Raw genomic sequence first — 21,073 nt, 5'->3', positions numbered from 1 at the left:
GCAGATCTGTCTGCACAGAAGTTGTCGGAACAGATGCGCTGGAGGCACGTGCTGGGTGCCGTCTCCCCAGACTCCTCCGTGCACGTGCCTAGGCTGCTCTTTCCCCAGGGGAATGAGAAGGCTGTCGGGGGAGTGTGGGGTCAGGGCGACCATGAGGGAGGATGTAGCTGAGACCCCAGCATGTGGGGATGAAGAGCCTGCCTCAGGCTGGGGCCTGGGGAAGAAGAGAAGGGCAGGTTTGAGGGCCATTCTGGGGAGTCCGGGAGACAAGGAGGTGAACAGTTTGTCCCGGTGCCGAGCGTGGGGCTGCTGGAGACCACGAAGGCTCGTGTCCCTCACGGGCTTGCAGACAGGCTCCGGGGGGCAATCCGCCCACAGAAACGTCCTGTGTGCCCACCCCGAGTGGGCCCGACAGCGTCAGTGTTGTCGTATTTAAAATTGAATTCAGGCCTCCCATCAAATGGCTGGGCCCGTGGGGAGACCGGAGTAGCCAGTCAGTCGCCCCCACCTCTGTTCTGGGGCTGACGGCGGAGCCTGCCGGTGGGTGGGACGCTGGTGCAGCTCCCCCAGCTCAGTGCCCCGTCGCGGTGATCTGTGGCCGCTGCCCTGGGAGGCCGAGCCACCGTCTGGGGACGGACTGAGGACAGAGAGCTTCCTCAGAGGAGAGGGGCTCAGAGGAGCCGGACCCGGCAGAGAACCCAGCAGGCGGGGTGTCAGGTCCAGGACAGACGTCACACGGGTTCTATACAGGAAGTCTCCTTCCAGGAGGGGCCGAGAGGTCGGGAAGGGGGCGGGGCAGGGGTCAGAGCGCCCCTCCCTCATCAACAGGCAGCCCTGAGAACGGCCGCTGTTCCTCAGTTAACTGACTTTAGCTGCAGGAGGTGATGTGTCCACGTGTGATTGAGCCTTCACCCCCAAGGGCTGTCCCCTGTCCCCAGTGCTGTGTGAGGCTCAGCTGCGGTCACTTTACCACCAGGCCTTTTAGGGGATGACAGGGGCTTCAGTCGGATCCTGTGTTCCCTCTCGCTCTCTGGAGTCTGGGAGGATGTCACCTGCTCAGCACAAAGGTAGAAACAGGCTCAAAACAGACTCCAGGCCCCTCAGTAACTGAGCCCCCCTGGTCAGAGCATGGACATTGGGAGGGGGGTTGAAGGGACGTTAATGACCAGGGCGAAGAAGGAAGGGGCTGACTGCGTGCGCACCGCGTGCCCTGCTCTCTGTCCGTACTGACCTGGAGGCCCGGCAGGGTGGCCCCGGCCCAGACGGCCCAGATCTGAGTTGTAACGTGACTTTGGTCAGTGACAGCTGGGGACCCGGAGGAGCACCCGCCGTGGCGTGGGGTCCGACATCGGGTCCCAGCCTCCCATGTCCCCAGGCTGGCTGGAGCCGCTGTTGCCATTGCCGAGGGGGCATTAGCTCCGGGCCCTGTCTGGCCCCACCTTTGGATGTCAGCCACCAGCCCTCGAGGACAGCAGGCCTCGACCGTGTCACATGATGGAGTTACTGGCCCCACCTGGGCCCCCCCTCCGAGGCTGTGGTTTTCCTGGACCCGGCCCTCTCCCAGCCGGCCGGCGATCCCATTGTGGACCGCGGTGCTCCCCGGGGACACGGGAACCCTGGCGCCAGGGGGAGGAGGCGCCGCTGAGGGTCCTGTGATTCCATGGCAGGTGCGGGGTCCGCTGAGCATGGCCACGGCGGCCCGCTGTGCACTTTTATGGGCAGTTGTGTGGGCACATGGCCACGGCCGCGTACTTACGGGTGTCTGTGGTGGGGTTTGTGCCACAGCCGCCGGGTTGAACTGTTTACAGAGCCCACGGGGTCCACACGGCCCGTCACAGAAAAAGCATGTGGACCTGGTGTGGGGCTTCAGCGGGGGGTCCTGCCCACTTTGTCGGGCCTCCCACAGGTCTGGCTGGGGGAGGCCCTTACCCCTCAGAGGAGCCCCGCCTGTGTGCCGGGAGTCGCGTCTCTGTTTTCCCAGCAGCTGTCCCCGACCTCAGCCCGACCCCCCACCCCCACCGCAGTGTGGAGCGGAAGGTGCTCACTGGTCACAGGCTCACATGAGCACGTGCAGGGGGCTGGGGGCTCTGGGACAGGACTGCGGCCTGGGGAGAATGTTCTGCACCGTTCTGGTGAAGTGGGACTTTGGGGGACGGTGAAGGGTCACTGGGGCCCGTGGGGCCCGAGCAGGGGAGGCGGGGGCAGAGGCAAGCCCCGTGCAGGAACAGCCCTCGTCCCTGCACACGCTGCCCGCTGGGGAGGGGACACGGGTGCCTGGCCCTGAATGACTCCTGTCAGGCTTCGTGCAGACTCACAGGGTCAGCAGGTGTGCAGGAGCCGTGGACCCCCAACAGCAGGGACTCGGGGGGTGGCGGGGTCACCTCTGCCTGCGCCCCCAGGGGCTGCTTCTGTGCAGGCTCCATGGGGCAAGGCCTCCAGTTCTGCGGAGAGTCACGGGAGTCGCAGGAGTTCTGGAATGTCCTCCCCAGAGAAGCCAGGGCGGCCCACCTACATCGAGGTGCAGACACAGAGGGTGATGGTGACAGTGACAGGCACAGACCCCTAGAGGCAGGCTCTGCAGGGACAAAGGTCGGCGCACACGTTGGTGTCTTCTGTACGTTTACACGTGGCAGTTTCCCCGTGAGTCGTCGTGTCCATCCCGACGGCGTGTCACAAAGTCAAGGAACCCCGAGCCCCATCCTGGGCTCCCCCCCAGCCGCCCCCGTGGTCACATGACCTGGGGTGCACATCCCGCCTCCCATCTTTCTTGCTAAGACGCAGCCCATGAATTATTCCTTCGGCATCTGTTGGGTGTTGTCACCGAGAGGCACTTGGCTGATGGAACCCCCGGGGGCGTGGCGCACGTGCCTCACCCCAAGGCCTCTCCCGCTGGCGGCCAGGCACCAACCAGGACGAGTGGCCAGGGTTGGGGGGGCCCACTGCTGTTTGGGGCATTCCTGAAACACTGGGTGTTTTTGTCTCCAAGCCGCAGCCTCCCCCTGAACAAGTGGGTCGCAGGGTCGGAGGTCAGCGCCTCCTCTCTGACTGTCCTGCAGAGGGGACTGTCCTACGGAGGCCGGGAGAGTGCTCGCCCCATGAAAGCATGCAGACCCTGGCGGGGAGAGAGCCCCGGAGGGGGAACAAACCCCAGAGAACTCTCTGGAGAGAAGAATATGATGACAAATTGTAGCCAGAAATGCCAGGGGCTTACCCGTTGCTGCTACGCTCCCTTCTGGGTCCTAATGCAGAACCAGGAGGTGACAGAGGGCTTGAAATCCCATCAGTCACGGGCTGTGTGCCCCCCCACCCCCACCGGGGCGGGGGCAGTCATGTGACCTCGTCCAGTGGCGGGGGGCGGGGTGAGGCTCTGTTCCCGGGAGCCACTTGACTTTGGAATTTTACCACACGTGCTCAGGAAGCTTAATGTGTCTGGACAGTCTGCCCGCGTCTCAGCCCCGTCTCCACCTCCCCCAGCAGACAGGCCCGCTGCCGACCGCCTGCGCCGCCTCGGGGCTTTCTGCGGCCGTGGTGGCCGTGAATATGCGCTCGGGCCGGGCTGCCCCTCACCGGGACTGTTGGACTCTGGCTTTGGCACCTGTGGGGAGCGGCTGCAGGGGGCATGGTCGCCCCCAGGCCCGCTCCCTGCTCCTGACAGCCCGGGGGTCTCCAGCCTTCTGCTGTTCCAAACAAGGCCTCAGCTCAGTCCAGGGGTCCGGGGACCCAGGATACAAAATCCCAGAGTGGGCGGGCCGGGCTTGCAGGGCGGCCGACGGGACCAGGGGGCGCCTTCCCCCATGGCGCCCGCCGAGTCCTGCAAGAACCAAGCGTGCAAGGACACGAACGGCTTAGGGTTCAGAACTCCAGGTTTTACCGAAGGTGTAAAGCTGAAAAGCATTTAGTCAAGATGACAGCCCAGTCCTGTGCTTTACCGCGGGCTCCGGGCCACCCTGTCCTCGCGCCGCCGGGAGGGGGGGCGCTGCCCGGAGGGGATGCCCGGTGCTCTCAGGGCTGAGCTGCGCTTGGACTTCCCTGAGCAGCAGTCGTCTGCTGACGTGGTCACGGCATCTCTGTGGGCCTCTCTCCGCGTGGCTGAGCGTGGTTTGCTGTGGTCCTGACACGATGAGTGGGGGAGGGGGAGGGGAGGGCTCTGCCACTGGTGAACTCCTGTCTTTGGCCTGTCTCGTCCTCCCTGACCCTGGGTGACCCTGTGATGATCCTCATTGTGCAGCTGAGAGACGGGGGCAGGTGACATGGGTCTGAAGCCAGGAGCCGGGCTGCTGGGGGGGTGAGGTGTGGTGACGACATGGAGCCGGTCGGCGTGTGGACTGGAACTTTCTTGGCAGAGTGCAGTAATACAGGCCAGGTCCCCTCCCACGGGCACTGGGTCCACGGCCTGCACAGAGGCCAGGCGGCCAGGCCGGGGAGGAGGCTGACGGAGAAGAGCTGCCCTGGAGAAGCACAGAACTCTGGGGCAGTGTCCGCGAGGCTCCGGGGGTGAGGAGGCGTCAGGCCTCGGAAGGCCTGAGGCCCGAGCCCCCGTTAGGCCTCAGAGGCAGGTGCCTGGGCTGGGAGCGCAGACCTGCCCATGGGGATGGCGCCCGGGGAGGCCTGAGCCCTGGCCTGCGGTTCTGTGTGTCAGGCCGGGGTGGGGAGGGCTGCTTTGCCCGGGAGGTTGGCTGGTGAGGCCTTGACCTTGCCCGTGGTCGGGCCTGGCAGTGCACAGAGGGCTTGGGCCTGGAGCTGGACTCCTGGGCGACTTTGTCGTTGACCTCCGGGTTTTGCAGAGGGAGGAAGGAGGTCTTGGCCACAGCACGGGCCTGCATCCGACAGTAGCATAAGGAAATCCTGGCTCTTGCTTCCCCTTGCTGCCTCCTGCCGTGCCGGGCTCACTCAGGGCCCTGCAGCTGCTCAGGAGGGGACAGGTTGTGCCTGATCCTCTGCAGAGACCCCCTGAGCGCCCCCGCCCCACAGACCCCAGGGGGAGCCTTCCAGCAGGTGCCTAGCCAGGAGGTAGCATTGCGCAGATGCTCCTGTGGCCCAGCCTCGGGCCTGGGCGGGGCCGAAGTGAAGGCCCGGTAGTGCGTGCGCAGGCACCTTTATGGATGCCCGTTCTTATCCCTTCAGTGGTCTGTCTGCACTGTGGGCGTCACCACCGTTTCTCATCAGGTGGGGAAACTGAGGTTTCAAGGGCATGAGCACATCACGTGGGGTCCCACACAGGGAGCGATGCTCAATGAGGTTTGAACCCCAGGCCTTCCTTCGCTGTGCGCCTGGGGGCCAGAACGGGCTGGGTGGCTGCCCCCTTCTCTGGGGCACCGACGTGAGCTCCCGGCGGGTGCTCGTCCATATGCCAAGTGGAGGTGAACACTCAGGCACCTGTGTGGGTTACATGTCTGCCAACGCCACCTGCTCGCTCAGCACGGGGGCCGGGGGGCTGGACAGCTGCCCGGTGGGCTCAGGGCACAGGGGGCGGCGGGCCTGGGCAGCTGCCTGGTGGGCTCAGGGCCTCTGCAGGTGCAGCCGTGCCCTCACCTCAGCTCCCACTGCTCCCCTCATGCAGGTAAACGTCGGCATCCTCGTCGCTGTGACCAGGGTCATTTCCCGGATCAGCGCTGACAGCTACAAGATCCATGGGGATCCCAGTGCCTTCAAGTAAGTGGACGCGGGGCCGTCGCTGGGGATCCTGGCCGCACACGGCCACCCGCAGGAGGCACCCCGCTGCCACAGGGGGCACACAGCTGCCACAGGGGGCACACAGCTGCCACAGGGGGCACACGGCCGCCGCAGGGGGCACACGGCCGCCGCAGGTAGCTGGCAGGAGGCTCTGGGGAGCCCTGGGCTCCCGTCCTGGGCTGTCTGTTATGTAGCTTCTCCGACCAGACCCAGCCTCACGGCCCCACCTGTGAAAGAGGGGGCTACTGGACTGGTCCATCTGCGAGAGGAGCAGGTGTCCCTGGGGATGGACGCCACCCTCACACCCCACAGCTTCTGCCCTCAGGGGCTCCTGACCCCATATCACGAGGGCCCCACTGACTGCCGGTGACTGATGGCCCGAGTGAAGGAAAGGGGGTTTATCCACGGAGGTAGCCGCAGAGTCGAGAGGGGAGTCTAGAATTGCTTATGCCAGGTGACCCAGCCCCTCTGCATCTTTCAGCCCTGTGTCCCCTGGCAGCTTCATGCTCACGGACCTGGCGACACAGGGAAGACCCTCTATCCCACCTGTTCAGACAGAGATCCTAAGCCCGGAGGCCGGGGGCTCCGCTCCGGTCACACCTGAATCAGGCACAGCAGGATGGAAATGACCAGAGACCTGGGCCTGCGTCTCTGGGTCCATCGTGGCTCCAGCGTGCAGTCAGCACTCCCAAATCACAGGGCCAGGAAGTGGGGGTGGCTCCTCACAGGGAACTCGGGCTGTTATGAACATTGAGGGCAGGGACACTAGGCAGCTGATAGGCTGTAAGTCACTTTAGCTACTGTGTCTTTTCTGATCGGAAAGCAAAAGCAGTAAATATGTCAGCCACACATCGATGAGATAGTTATTCTGTAATGAATCCCAAACACCGTGAATTAAACTGATGCGTGGCTATGGGCCTCCTGGGCCTTCTCAGCCTCCAGAATCCGGTGAGGGCAGCGCCAGGGGACAGGAAGGGCCCCCCGGGTCAGGGAGCACATCCGTCCCTCTTCCCTGGCGGGAGGAGGCAGCATCATCCTGCAAGGCTGCCTGTCCCCTCCCCCGGTGGCGCCCTCCCCCCCTGCAGCCTGGCTCCGGGCCGGTGTCCCCAGCCTCCCTGCAGCCTGGCCCCAGGCCGGCCCATGTCCCCAGCATCCCTGCAGCCTGGCCCCAGGCCGGCCCATGTCCCCAGCCTCCCTGCAGCCTGGACCCAGGCCGGCTGGTGTCCCAGCCTCGTTGCGTCTGTCTCCAGGCTTTCCTCTGAAGCCTGGGTGCGGAAGCCCCGGGGTGCTAAGCTGGGCTGTTTCTGAAATCGGGGAGATGTGTGGTGTGTCAGAACTCCATGGGGTCAGACCTTAGTCCAGCTAGCGCTCACTGGGCGCCGACTCGGGGCCAGCTCTGTCCCGGGCTTGCAGACACGGGAGGGACCACATTTCTGGTCATGGAACCCACATTCTGAGAAGGAGCCTGCGGGGCTGATTCTGGGCATGCCCCCCCTCCCCCCACAGGGTCCGTCCCACCAGAGCATCAGTGCGGCTCTCTGCGGCTGCCGGAGGATCAGGGTGGTCAGTGAGGGCGCCTAGAGGGCGAGCCGCCCATGCGGTGCACGGTGCCGGCTGCAGGGGAGCGGAGGCGGAGCTGCCGGCTGGGTGGGGACCCTGTCCCAGGTCCTGAGTGGTCGGCTCCTCGCCCAAGATTTCCCGCAGGGCGGAGCCCAGGCCCGGCCCCGGCAGGGCTGTGTCCGTGCCCCCTCAGAGGCCTCCCGTCGAGAGGCCAGTCCCTGAGACTCACTGTCACCTGCCTACCCGCAGAGTGGCCGTGTCCACCCACCGCTCTTTCAGGTTGACGGCAAAAGCTGTGGCCGTGCTGCTGCCCATCCTGGGAACCTCGTGGGTCTTCGGCGTGCTCGCTGTCAACAACCAGGCCGTGGCCTTCCAGTACATGTTTGCCGCGCTCAACTCCCTACAGGTGAGAGCCCGCGGGACTCCTGGGCGAGGTGGGCCGCTGCATGCGCGGCGGTGTGCACAGCAGGCTGTCCCCGGGCAGGAGGGACACCTTCCTCTCTGCTCGTGCCACACACCCTGTGAGCCCGTAGCGTGAGTGCCCCGGGCCAGGCACAGAGGCGTCGATGGCGGCTCAGAGCAGGCGCCCAGGGCTTATAGGATCGTCACCCTGTCCAACCCACTGGCTAGCGCTGGCGGGGGTGCACCCAGGCCCGAAAGGGAAGACAGTTCGCATGTGGGCAGCTCCGGAAAGGGTGCCAAGGTAGAGAGGTGGTGACGGTGTGTCTCTCGGGTCTGGGTTCATGTGTGTCCCCTGTGTGGACGGACAGGGGAGGGCGAGCAGCCTGGAAACCAGAGACCTGGGCTGCTTGGATCCTGAGTCCCCAGACCCACAACCCCCCAGAGGAGGGGTGGAAGTGAGTGCTCACCACCACCCACAGCCCACACGGCTGAGCCTCAGGCTGAATCCTGGTGACCGTGAGCACGGCCCGCCAGCCCTCACCGCGCTGCATCTGGGTCTTCCTGACCAGGGACTGCATCTGATGGATGAGTGTCAGGCTTCTAATTTGTAATAAGCTTCCACCCATCGTTTCCCCATGGCTGTTTACAGAAAAACAGGATCGGTTGTGCTGGCTGCAGCCCGTACACACCCTGGGTCCTGGGGCACTCACTTCTCTCTGCATCCCAATTCCTCCTCCATTCAGTGAGAACAGTAACAGGACCCACTGATGGGGCTCCTTCAGCTCGAGAGGAGATAATTCACGTGAGGTGTTGCCTGGTGTTAGACACACGGTGGCTGTCTCCAGTGTTTTGGGGGACATCCTCATTCTTGTGCCTGTTTCGTTGTTATCATCAGGCTGTCTGAGATGAGGACGTCAGGGAATTGTCCAGTGTCCTCACCTTTGTCCATTCCCAGCATTTCTGCTCATTCCTGGGTCCAGCCTGTCTGGGAATCAGCCTGTGTGGATACAGGGTGCCTGCCTCTAGGTTAATTTCAGGGTGGGATCCAGGATGCCCCTCCATCCTCAGGAGCTCCAAACCATAGGATCAGGATTGGCACACAGCTCACCTACGGGCTCCCTGGCACTGAGCCACGCGGGACCTCCCAGAGCCCAGGAGGCCTCGGAAAGCGCTGCAATAAAGGGCCCTAACCCTGTGTTCTCCCTTCCTCCCCAGGGGTTTTTCATCTTCCTTTTCCATTGTCTCCTGAATTCAGAGGTACGTCCACTCTACTTCCTGATGACGTGAAGCAGGCTCTACGTTTCTGAAAGGGCACAGAGCCAGCAACAGTCGTGCCCGTCAGGCTGGGGTCCGGGAACGTAATCCCGAACAGGCTTTGGTAGTGGTGACAAGTCGTGTAGAGCGCGGCTGCATTCCGTCCGCCCTTCTCTCGACTTCTGGTTGCTGAGCAACAACACCCAGTGCCCCCTCCTGGCATCAGGCGGGCCCTGCTGGCTCTGTGGAGGGCGGGGAGGCAGCCAGACCGGACTCTGGGGAGAGTAGGATGCAGGTTTCCTCCCAGCAGCGTGAGGAAGCTGGGGTGTAAGCAGGGTTTGGGGGGGCTGTGTGACAGGCCCTCCGCAGGCACTGGGGCAGCCGGGTGGGCTCGGTCTCCGTACAGTCCGGGCATCGCACCTGCCATGCGCTTGGCCGTGGGGAGGGTAGAGGCGCCAGGCCTTGTTTCTCAGGAGCCATACTTACACTTACATCGTGGGCTTAACGTTGGAGACCCCACCAGGCTCAGTCATGGGGGGTTCCTTGGGGCTGGTGAGGGGGATCAGGCAGAGGTGCACCCCACCTGCGCCCTCTGCGGAGGGTCTGTTTGTACAGGGATAGGTGAGGCAGGGAGGGAGAGATGCTGAGGGGCAGGGTGAGCAGTGGGGGAGGGCTTACGTGACCGCCAAGACCAGGGAGCAGCCCGGGGCCCCAGACTGGTCACGAGGTGGGAGGGGACGTGGCCTCGAGCCACACACAGCGCACCCCATATTTGCATTCACTTTTTGTCTCCGTTGCGGCTGCCGGTCACTCTGCCCCCTCCACCCCTCCTTGTCGAGCACGTCCCGGCCCCGTCGAGAACCAGCAGGCGCCACGCCAGATCCAGCTTTCCCCCCGTGCCGGCCCCGGCGCGGCGATGGGCACAGCCCGCACCCGCCAGATGCGGCCCGTACCCTGTGGCCTGTGTCCCGGGACTTTATCTCAGCACAGATTCCAAGGGGCCTCTGAGAACCATCCCTCGCTACTGCTGTTTCTTGCCACTGAACTTGCCCTGACCAACCCTCCATCTGCCTTCGAAGGTGAGGGCCGCCTTCAAGCACAAAACCAAGGTCTGGACCCTGACGAGCAGCTCCACCCGCAACACTAACGCGAAGCCCTTCAGCTCCGACGTCGTAAGTGCCGTGCCGCGTCTCGTGTGCATCCCCTCCGCGCTCCGGCCCTGTCCCGGGCACCCTCGTGGGCCCGCACGCTCTCGTCTGCCGTGCTTGTCGCCTGGAAGGCCAAGGCGGCTCCCGGGCCTCCAGAACCCAGGCCCCGGCGCCCGTCCTTCCTTCCCTGAGCCGTTCTCGGCGGGGCCGCGCCGTGCAGGGGCTGCCCGCGCGGCTTGTGGCGACAAGGCCCGGTGCCAGCGGCTCCTGCTCAGCCTTGTCATACCCGACCCGGCCGGCGCCCGCGTGCGCTCTGGGGTCACGGGACGCCCACAGCAGGGCCCGCCGTCCAGGTGGCGCCACACGACCTTCTCTCCTGCCCCTTTCCCGGGTCGGAGCTTCCGCGTTGCGTCAGGAGGATGGGAGGATCGGGTGACCAGGGAGCAGCACCGGGCCTGCTGGCGGTGTCCCAGGGAGGCAGAGGGGTCACCAGGCACAGCCCGGCCTTCAGGGGTCTCCCCCCTCTGCAGACGCCCGAGAACTGGGGTCTTGGCGCTCAGGGATCTCGACAAGCCTGTCATCTCAACACGGGGCTCCTGTGGGAGATGCAGGCAGGGCCACCGGGCGCCCGGGGCAGATGACCTGCGTCCTCATGGCACCACCACCTCCGAGCCGAGCCCGGGGCCTGGCTCAGGGGTCCCGTCCTCAGGGAGAGCTTCCCGGGCAGTGCGGGGAAACAGCGCCCCAGTGCCGCGTTGTGCCGCCTGCGTGTGCATGGTTCTGTTTCTCCGTGCGTGTGGCGTCGTCTGCCTCCCACGGGGGTGCACACCACGGGAACAAGGGTCTGGCTGGCTGTGTTCACCGCTGTGACCCCAGAGCCCCTGGCGGCAGGGGCGCTCTGTAAGCGCCCGTCGAGAGCGCAGCAGTGACCGCATGCGCCAGCTCCGGGAGCGGTGACGAGGAGTCCGTGCAGAAGGCGGAGAGCAGTGTGGCCTCGGAGTTCAGGGCCCNAGAGACCTGGAGGCTCACTCCTTTGTGGTTCGCAGATGAACGGGACCCGGCCGGGCACGGTGTCCACCAGGCTCAGCCCCTGGGACAAGAGCAGCCACTCTGCCCACCGCGTGGACCTGTCCGCCGTGTGAGCAGGGAGGCCGCCGACCCGCCGTCCTGCTCGGAACGCACCCCGCAGGCCGAACCCGAGAAACGCCCTGCCTTCACCATGAGCCCCACCCCCCGCTGCTGTCTGCATGTGGGGTCGTGGCCCCCGTGACAGGCTTCCCCGCCTCCCGCCCTCCCCGTGTGACGGAGCCCACTGCGGGGCCCCAAGCCCTCCCGGCTCCGGTCCTGCGGCAAGTGACTGTCCCCCGGGCGCCTGCCATGGGCACACGGGCCCCAGGGGCTGCAGCACCAGGACGGCGAGTTAGCCTGGACGCCACGATGGGACCAAGGGGGAGGACCCGTGGGGGCGGTGGAGGCCCCCCGGCGCCCCCAGAGGGCCAGGCCGTGTGGGGTGTGAGAATGTTCTCAACCTGCTGATCAGCCACAGCAAGCTCCGAGGAGCCAGCGCCAACGGAGGAGGCGCCCCCGCAGGCCGGCGCCCCGGCCCCCTCACGCCCCCGCCCTGCTGCCTCTTTGGGGCAGGGGCTTTGGGCTGGGGTCTCTGGCTGCTCAGGCCCAGTCACGGGTGAAGAGCATTCTCTTTGCTCTCACGGTCGGCCTTGCCGAGGGCCCTGCTGCGAGCACCCGAGCCTTCCCCGTGCCCGCGGCCGTCCCGTGCCCCCCCGTGCCCACAGCCCCCCGTGTCCGCGCCCCCCTGGAGCTGGCTGCTGGCCTGCGGGTGGGTCCCTGGGCCCACCTTCCCCAGAGCTGCTTCCTGGTCACTCACAGACACCCTTCTGTGTTTAATGGGCAGATGCGGTGGCGGTAGTGCCCTATGGTCCGTGTTGCTGCAAAGGCAGCCACACCTCACGGAGGCCCGGCTGCTGCCCACGAGGCCACCAGAACCACGGACCCGGGGAGGGTGGCCTGACAGTGGCCTGGTCTTCCAGTTGATGTTGGTTTGCAGACTGGGACTCAGCCCCGTAGGAGAGGGAAGTGACCCTTGCCACTTGGTGTGTGGGCAGGGTCTTTGACCCTAGATGTGAACCCAGAAGCCACCGAATGTTCATAAGCAGAGGCTGTGACAGCTTGTTCCGTGGCGTCAGCGCTAACTGTCTGTGAGACGTGTGGGTGAGAAGTTCAGACGCGTAGCTGATACTGGAAAATCCCGTAAAACTGTGGCCGTGGTGGCATCCGCCCTTCCCGCCCCACACGCCCACCGGGTCCCGGAGTGGGTTTCCCCACAATTCTGTGGACCTTCTCCATCTCGGTCGGGGGCCTTCCTAACGTAGTGCACCCTCATCCAGTCACCCGCAGGCGTCCCCTGCGCGGGGAGGGGTGGGACGCAGAGCCACGTGTCGATCACGGTGAATCTCTGCTCCCCCCTCCCAGTGTGGCCCCGGGCACAGCAGCCGAGTCAGCGCAGTGTGACAATGTCCTTCGCCCTCTGTGCAGCCCCTGGGGACAGGCTGGGGGTAGGCGGCAGCCGAGACCCCAGGAGTGGTGAGGAGTCCGAGCGCGCCCAGCCCAGCCCAGGCTTCCCCTCGTGACCCCAGAAACCAGATCACTTGTAACTCGGCCTGAGACCCTTGCCAGGGCCCTGAGCACTGGAAGTGAGAACACTGTATTCCTAAGGTCTACACTCGGATTTCTGTTTCTTTGTTTGGTGAAGCAAATCAAGTAAGGAACCGTCTTTACTTCAGATGGAATCCTTTGTTTTAAACTCAGCATATTCGCTCTACGTAGCCAATCTATCAAGGGAAGAAATGAACAAATTTTTATTTGTAATGAAGGAAAGCAGTGCACTTTATTTATAGGCTATAGATTTCGGCTTCTGCAGTGCTTTATCATCTACATGGAATTTGGCCAAAGATAAGAAATTGGAAAGCATTGTGTGTTTAGAATAGTTCATTGCACAGGAAAGACAATGGATGCCACTGAGGAGTGGAAATATGTTGTGATTTTTATGAAATAAAATCTTAACGTTCTTAAGATGAAGCGTGGTCCTAAGGTCTTTTGCTTGTGGGAGGTGAGCGGGACTGAGTCTCATGACAAAAATCTGCGGAGAAACGTGGGTGACATCCTGCCTTGGGATTCACTCGGCAGACATTTATTTAGCACCTGCTGTGTGCCCAGCACATCCTAGCTCTGGGGACGCTGTAGTGGATGACGCCCCGGCTCTCGGGAGCATCGCGCCAGGGTGGGCTGGGGGANGGTCTGTGCGGCCCGTGTAGACGTGTGCTGGGTGCGGGAGCTCCAGTCACCACCGGCCGCCCAGCCCTGCGCATTCGCCTTCCTGTGCTGTTTTCACGTCCCTGCAAATGGGCAGATGGACCTGACGTACTCCTACGTCCTACGCGCCACGGGGCCATCTGCTCTTAAACTCCTCCACCATCTTCCGTGTTGCTGTGTATCATTCAGAATCACAGCTGCAGTGGGTATGCACGAAACACCCAGTTGCGTGCCTTACCCGATCCTTGAATTATCTTGCAGTGAGATGATTTCCACACTTCGGTGTCTGTACGGCGCCTACGTATTTACATGCGTGTAATGTTACTGCTCCGAGACGTTTCTCTCTTCGTACACCTGGTAGGTAGATCAACAGATGTTGATGTCTTTGATGTTGTTCTGCTTATGGCTTTTCTTCCTATCTTGATTATTTTCCAGGTTAAAAGTTCAAAATTGGGTTTCTGCATCAAAACGGAAATAATTCCATGGCGAGTTACTGGGTCAGCGCCCACCGCCAGTGACACGGTATTGAGAACTCGCTTTTTCAGATATTTTACCAGCGAGAAATGTTTGTTGTCAGTATTTTTGTTGCCAGTTTAATACGTGTGAACCCGTCCGAATCTGCGTCTCTCTGGTCCCCGCTGAGACCGAACCGCTTTTCCTGTGCCCTTACTCCTTCCCTTCTCCCCAAAGGGGGCCGACAGCTGTGAACACACGGGGCGACTAAAGTCACGCATTCGCCATGTAAGCCCTCCCACGTGGGTGCGGGTGTGGGACGGGCACGGACGCTCCCCCGGCCGCAGACGCCTCCCGCCCAGACCGACGGCCGCACAGCCCCAGCTTAGGCCGCGGAAATGCCTCAGCGCGGTTCCTGCTCACCCCCACCCACCGATGGGAGACGGGTGCGGCGGGTGGGCCGAGGCCCCCCCAGGCGGCTCCAAGGAGGGTCTCGTGGCCCCTGGTCCCCCCTCCCCCCACCGCGGGAGCCCCAGAGGCATCTGGCAGCGGCCTCCTCACGGTCACGCTGCCCCGGGATGTTGTGCAGCCTAAGGAGGCCGCGCCTGCAGGCCCCATCTTGCTGGGCACAGAGAGGCCTTGACGGCATCTCCACCACAGTTAGGCAGTTCGGCCGTGAGGGCTGAGGTCGGGGGACGTGGGGGTGCTCAGTTCACAGCGTGGGCCCATTCCCCGCAGCTAGAAAATATTTGTGTGATTTTGCTGGGGGGGGGAGGGGAGCTGACATACAGCAGTGCATCGGCTTCGTCACAGAGGTTTCGTGCTCGTACACGCCGGGAATCGGTCCCTGCGAGCCTGTGCTGACGTCCCCGCACACAGCTGCGGATGAGGCGACCCGGTGTCAGCACCCGTGCTTGGAATCAGCGCCACGCAGCACGTCCCATCCGGGGCCGCTGCGTTTTCTAAGTGCAGCTTTGTACCCCCTTCTCCCNNCCGGCAGCCAGCAGTCTGCCTGTTCTCCACGTGAGCGAGTCGTGCGGCCTCCGTCTCCCTCCGCCCAGCTTCCTGTGGCGCGACGCCCTCCGCCCTCCAGGCTGTCCCGGGGGCCAGCAGCCCGGTGTGCACGCACCGCCTTTTCTCTCTTCACGCCTCACTGCCGACAGCTTCGTACCCCGCAGCCTTACCGCGTGCCTTCATTAGTTCTGTTTGGTGACTCTCCTGCGCACAGGGTCTTGTGTGCGTGACATCACATCTGCGCCCGGAGATGATGTCACCTCCCTACTGTAGGATTTGGGTCCTCTTATCCGCTTTTCCTGCCTGACCGTCTGGCCAGGCCCCGAGCTCCGTGCTGACAGGAGGTGGGGACGGGCTCCCTTTCTCGCTTCTGATGTGCGAGGCTAAGTTTTCACCTGGTCACCCGTGGGCTCAGCACGTGTGGGCTTTATTTTGCTGAGAGTTTTATAATCACGAGAGGCCGCTGATCTGTGCACTGCTGTTCCTGCGTCTACCCAGAGCCCACGGGGTTCTCTGCTCTCATCCCGTCGGTGCGGCGTGCCACGTTTATGGGGCCCCCTGTGTTGAACCATCCAGGGACGAATCGCAGCTGACCCTGACGGAGGATTGTTTTAATCAGTCCGTTCGCTAGTGTTCTACTGAGAATGTGTGCATCTACGCCCGTCAGGGATATCGGCCTGCAGTTTTCTCAGAGTGCCCTTGTCTGGCTTTGTTATTGGGAAACGCTGGCCTCGTAAAAGAAGTTTGGGAGTGTTCCCTCCTTTTCTGTGTGCTGGAAGAGTTTGAGAAGGATTGGTGTAATTTTTTTATATGCTTGATACGCTTTCTCTCGATCCCGCAAAGCACCGGCCAGGTGCCCTCCCAGGGCAGTGTCGCCTGCTGGGATACGTGTGGTTTCTCCAGGCAGCACACGGGGAACCGGCCACGGGGGCTTGTGTGCGTGGTGAGCCGCACAGGGCGTCGGGGGCTCCTGCGGGCGAGTCTGGGGACCGTGGTGCACTTCCTAACGGACTCTGCAGTGTGCTCAGTGGCATCTGTGTCCTTCGGATGTGCTCCGGGAGCCACGGCTGTGTCTTCCCGGCTGCCGCCTGCCGTCCAGCCCCGCGGCCACCTCGTGCTCCAGGCAGGATGGGGGCGGGCGTCTGGCAGTGTCCGCACAGCTGGGGGAGCCAGCGCTCACTCACACGCACTCACTCCTCCCCACGAGGAATCACAGGCCAGAAGGCCCTGGGTGGGGAGCCGGGCCGCTCTGGGGGAAGGGGTGTGGATGACATGAAGCTGTCGGTTCTGCCGTCTCCTGTCCACGTGTGGAGGGTCTGGACTCCCGCACCTCCACGAGGGCTTTCATCTGCAGGCGACTGTCTACACTGGTGTCCCTTGGACGGAAGATGGTAGAAAATTCAGTCTGCCGTGAGGAGGGTGTGTCCCCCCCACCCCCAGAGCAAATCGATGGATCAATTTTATCTTCTGTCATCGTACTTCTGGTGTTGGGCCGAAGAAATCTTCAGCAAATCCCAGATGGAAAAGATTCCCCTGTGTTTTCTCCTAAACATATAATTGTTTACCTTTAAAGTTAAATATACGGTCCTTTTAAAACTGAGCCCTATATACTGTCGGAGGTTCACATCGAGACTCGCTCTTCTGGTCTGTGGAGACCCAGGCACCGGCCTCATCTGTTTAGGGGGCTGTCCGTTCACCGTGGGGTGGCCTTCGCTCCTTTGTCCAAGGTCAGTTGAGCACCTTGTTGGTGAGGTTCTACTTTGGGGATCTCGACTCTGCCCATTCATCTGTTTGTCTGGTGCCGCGCCGTCTTGACTACTGTGGCTTTGTGGTTAAGTCTTGAAATCGGGAGGTGTGAGTCCCCAAGCTTGGGTTCTTCTCTCACCGTTGTGTTGGCTGCTCCACGTATTTTGCTTTTCCGTGTGTTAGAGTCAGTCTGTCAGTACCCACAAAATAGCTTGCTGGGATACTGACTGGGCGTGTGGTCAATCTATAGATTGATCCTGGACACTTGGTTTCTTCACGATGTTGGATCTTTCAACACGTAACTGTGGAGCAGCTCTCCACTGACTTCTTTACAGTTGCCATAATTGCATCTTTAAATGTTTGGTGGAATTCAGGCTTCCGGCTTCCCATAGCTATTTTAACTGATTTCTAAAGTAATTTTTCAAGCACACTGACCCTCCCCTGGGCCGCGTCTAGCCTGCCGGTGAACCCACGACAGGCACCCTTCGTTTCCCTCAAAGGGTGTTTGATCTCCAGCCTTCTGTGTTGATCCTTTTTGGAGTTCGCATCTCTCTGCCTCCGTCACCCGCCTGCTCTCGTATGCTGTCTGCTCTTTCCGTTACAGCTCCTACCATATTGGTCACAGTTACTTAAAATTCCCTGCCTGATGACTTCACCATCTGTGCGGTGTGAGTCTGGTTCTCAGGCTTTTTTTCTCCCGTGAATTTTTGGCACGCCCTGCCGTGTTGCTGTCATTCAAAGCTATCCGTGTTGCTGTCATTCAAAGCTATCCGTGTCTCCCTTGGGTGTTAGGAACCAAGGTAGGCAGGACGTTAGCGGGAGGGTTTGTGCCCGTGTGGCCAGGAGCCGGGCTGTTTAATATCTGCCACAGCTGCCGGTGCCCGAGGCTTTACGTTCCTCTGTGGTCCTTGTTTTTTTGTCTTTGCTGCAGACCGCGGACCTTCCCTGGGTGATCCTCGGAGGGCAGCTCCCTCAGCTGTGAGCCCTGGTGACGCTCGGGTGATGCTCGGGGCCTCTAGCCTCGGAGCTGCCACGGGGGCAGGGGAAGTGCTCTGTGTTCGTAGGACAGCCGTTCATCTTGTACCGGGTCTGTGTCCAACATGGTGACCTCAGTAGTGTTGCTGGCGCGAGCAGGCGCTCCCCCTCCTGGGGACACGGGAAGAGCTGGGGCCCTGGGGAGGGTGCCCTCCCCTGTGAGGGACAAAGCTCCGAGACCGCCCTTGCCGCGCAGGGCAGGGAGGGGATGGGGACGTGGCGGGAANCCCTGGGTGGGGAGCCGGGCCGCTCTGGGGGAAGGGGTGTGGATGACATGAAGCTGTCGGTTCTGCCGTCTCCTGTCCACGTGTGGAGGGTCTGGACTCCCGCACCTCCACGAGGGCTTTCATCTGCAGGCGACTGTCTACACTGGTGTCCCTTGGACGGAAGATGGTAGAAAATTCAGTCTGCCGTGAGGAGGGTGTGTCCCCCCCACCCCCAGAGCAAATCGATGGATCAATTTTATCTTCTGTCATCGTACTTCTGGTGTTGGGCCGAAGAAATCTTCAGCAAATCCCAGATGGAAAAGATTCCCCTGTGTTTTCTCCTAAACATATAATTGTTTACCTTTAAAGTTAAATATACGGTCCTTTTAAAACTGAGCCCTATATACTGTCGGAGGTTCACATCGAGACTCGCTCTTCTGGTCTGTGGAGACCCAGGCACCGGCCTCATCTGTTTAGGGGGCTGTCCGTTCACCGTGGGGTGGCCTTCGCTCCTTTGTCCAAGGTCAGTTGAGCACCTTGTTGGTGAGGTTCTACTTTGGGGATCTCGACTCTGCCCATTCATCTGTTTGTCTGGTGCCGCGCCGTCTTGACTACTGTGGCTTTGTGGTTAAGTCTTGAAATCGGGAGGTGTGAGTCCCCAAGCTTGGGTTCTTCTCTCACCGTTGTGTTGGCTGCTCCACGTATTTTGCTTTTCCGTGTGTTAGAGTCAGTCTGTCAGTACCCACAAAATAGCTTGCTGGGATACTGACTGGGCGTGTGGTCAATCTATAGATTGATCCTGGACACTTGGTTTCTTCACGATGTTGGATCTTTCAACACGTAACTGTGGAGCAGCTCTCCACTGACTTCTTTACAGTTGCCATAATTGCATCTTTAAATGTTTGGTGGAATTCAGGCTTCCGGCTTCCCATAGCTATTTTAACTGATTTCTAAAGTAATTTTTCAAGCACACTGACCCTCCCCTGGGCCGCGTCTAGCCTGCCGGTGAACCCACGACAGGCACCCTTCGTTTCCCTCAAAGGGTGTTTGATCTCCAGCCTTCTGTGTTGATCCTTTTTGGAGTTCGCATCTCTCTGCCTCCGTCACCCGCCTGCTCTCGTATGCTGTCTGCTCTTTCCGTTACAGCTCCTACCATATTGGTCACAGTTACTTAAAATTCCCTGCCTGATGACTTCACCATCTGTGCGGTGTGAGTCTGGTTCTCAGGCTTTTTTTCTCCCGTGAATTTTTGGCACGCCCTGCCGTGTTGCTGTCATTCAAAGCTATCCGTGTTGCTGTCATTCAAAGCTATCCGTGTCTCCCTTGGGTGTTAGGAACCAAGGTAGGCAGGACGTTAGCGGGAGGGTTTGTGCCCGTGTGGCCAGGAGCCGGGCTGTTTAATATCTGCCACAGCTGCCGGTGCCCGAGGCTTTACGTTCCTCTGTGGTCCTTGTTTTTTTGTCTTTGCTGCAGACCGCGGACCTTCCCTGGGTGATCCTCGGAGGGCAGCTCCCTCAGCTGTGAGCCCTGGTGACGCTCGGGTGATGCTCGGGGCCTCTAGCCTCGGAGCTGCCACGGGGGCAGGGGAAGTGCTCTGTGTTCGTAGGACAGCCGTTCATCTTGTACCGGGTCTGTGTCCAACATGGTGACCTCAGTAGTGTTGCTGGCGCGAGCAGGCGCTCCCCCTCCTGGGGACACGGGAAGAGCTGGGGCCCTGGGGAGGGTGCCCTCCCCTGTGAGGGACAAAGCTCCGAGACCGCCCTTGCCGCGCAGGGCAGGGAGGGGATGGGGACGTGGGGGGGGGNCGCACCCCCGCATCCGCCAGGCCCTACTTCAGCCGCGAAGAGAAGGACTCTCTTCTTCAGCCCCTGACCCCTCGCCGCCTCTCCGGACACGAGAGGGGGCGCAGAGGCAGACTCGCAGTGGCAGTGCCCGGGTATCTGGTCCTCACTCCTGGGGACTCTGGTGCCACGTTAACTCCCTTGAACTTGGCCTTCACTCCGGAAAGGTGGAAATGAAGGCGCGTAATCCTGGAGTCATCCGAGGTTAAGGTGTCACCACCCCAGCAGAATGGAATCTGGAACGAAGGCTGTTTCTCCACGTCCGTGTGCAGATGAGTCCTGGGTCCCTGACCCTTTGGTTGAACTTTATTCCGTAGAACAAGCAGCAGTGACTCTAACCTTGTTCTCCACCCAGCAGCGGGCAGCACGGGGTCTCGCCAGCACCAGCCCTGTCCCTTCCTTCCTGAGATGACCTTGAGTTTCATGGATGTCCCTCCCCCCCGTGACTCAGGGAAGGGTGACCCTGGCCCCAGCTCAGGGGTGAAGCCTGATCACCAGAAAACGGGCTTCGTGGGGTTTACACAACGGCAGGGGAGACATGTCACCTCAGCCAGTGACACGTGAAGGGACACTGGCCTCTGCCCGGGAGGCCTGGAACCACAGGGAGCCCTGGGGAGCTGGCCACACCGCAGCCCGTCCCCGGCGGCGGCCGCAGGAGGGCGGGGCTGCTCCGGGACCCATCACGGAGCCGTGGCTGGGAGGGACGTCTGCGGGCCGGCAGGGCCGGGTCACAGCAGAGCGGGGAACCCAAGCTTAGAGACGTGGGATGGGGCAGCGAGCTGCAGAGACACGTCCCGGAGGAAGCCTGCACCTCTGACCATTCGCCCGCACGCAAAGGGCTCTGCAGCAGACACATGGATTCTGCAAAAGAACATTCCAGAATTGGGGAAAAGCCAGTGAACTCTTGTCATGACCCTCACTGAACTCTTCCTCAGGGAGCCCCAGGGCAAAAGGCTGTGACCATTTCCAGGATTTCAATCTCCCCAAACTACGGATGCCCTCAGGGGTCTTGTCAGGTTGGCCTAGGAGGTGGGAGAGTCCCCTCCCCTCCCCTGCCTTGTCTGGGGGGGGAGGGGATATTCAGGTAACTTTCAGTGAGCACCGTTCGTTTCCTGTAAGGTGTCCCATGCTGTCCCAGAAATACTTTCATTACATGACTCACTTTCAGCCACACATGACTTTACTAAAGGTTCCTCGTAGGAATCAAACTTTGGCGCCTGGTCACCACCTGACGATCCCGTCACAGAATCCGCTTTGTGCCTTGTGAGGCAGCGGGGCGTGTGCTTCTAGCCAGAAAACAGCTTTTTACAGCTTTCCATCTGTGCGCCCCCGACAGCCGTCAGCGCCCTCAGCCCTCTCTGCAGAAGTGCACACAGCAGGAAGCAGAGGAGGCAGTGCTCCGGGTGTAGAC

The 21,073-nt window shown here is 61.8% G+C and overlaps 1 protein-coding gene across 1 annotated transcript in view; it reads left to right on the top strand.

Annotated features, from left to right (window-relative positions):
• ADGRD1 (adhesion G protein-coupled receptor D1) overlaps positions 1–13,133 on the top strand; it is a 121,247-nt gene extending 108,114 nt beyond the window's left edge. Inside the window, exons 22-26 of the mRNA XM_077761709.1 lie at positions 5,561–5,652; positions 7,513–7,639; positions 8,851–8,892; positions 9,969–10,061; positions 11,084–13,133. Coding sequence (XP_077617835.1) covers positions 5,561–5,652; positions 7,513–7,639; positions 8,851–8,892; positions 9,969–10,061; positions 11,084–11,179 — 450 coding nt within the window. The 3' untranslated portion in view covers positions 11,180–13,133. The remainder of the gene's footprint in view (positions 1–5,560; positions 5,653–7,512; positions 7,640–8,850; positions 8,893–9,968; positions 10,062–11,083) is intronic.
• Positions 13,134–21,073: the final 7,940 nt, after the last annotated feature.

The sequence above is a fragment of the Crocuta crocuta genome, unplaced genomic scaffold, assembly GCF_008692635.1.
Source record: "Crocuta crocuta isolate KB4526 unplaced genomic scaffold, BGI_CrCroc_1.0 scaffold862, whole genome shotgun sequence".
Lineage (NCBI taxonomy): Eukaryota > Metazoa > Chordata > Mammalia > Carnivora > Hyaenidae > Crocuta > Crocuta crocuta.
Note: the sequence above shows the minus strand (reverse complement) of the source record. Positions and strands in the feature narration are given on the sequence as shown.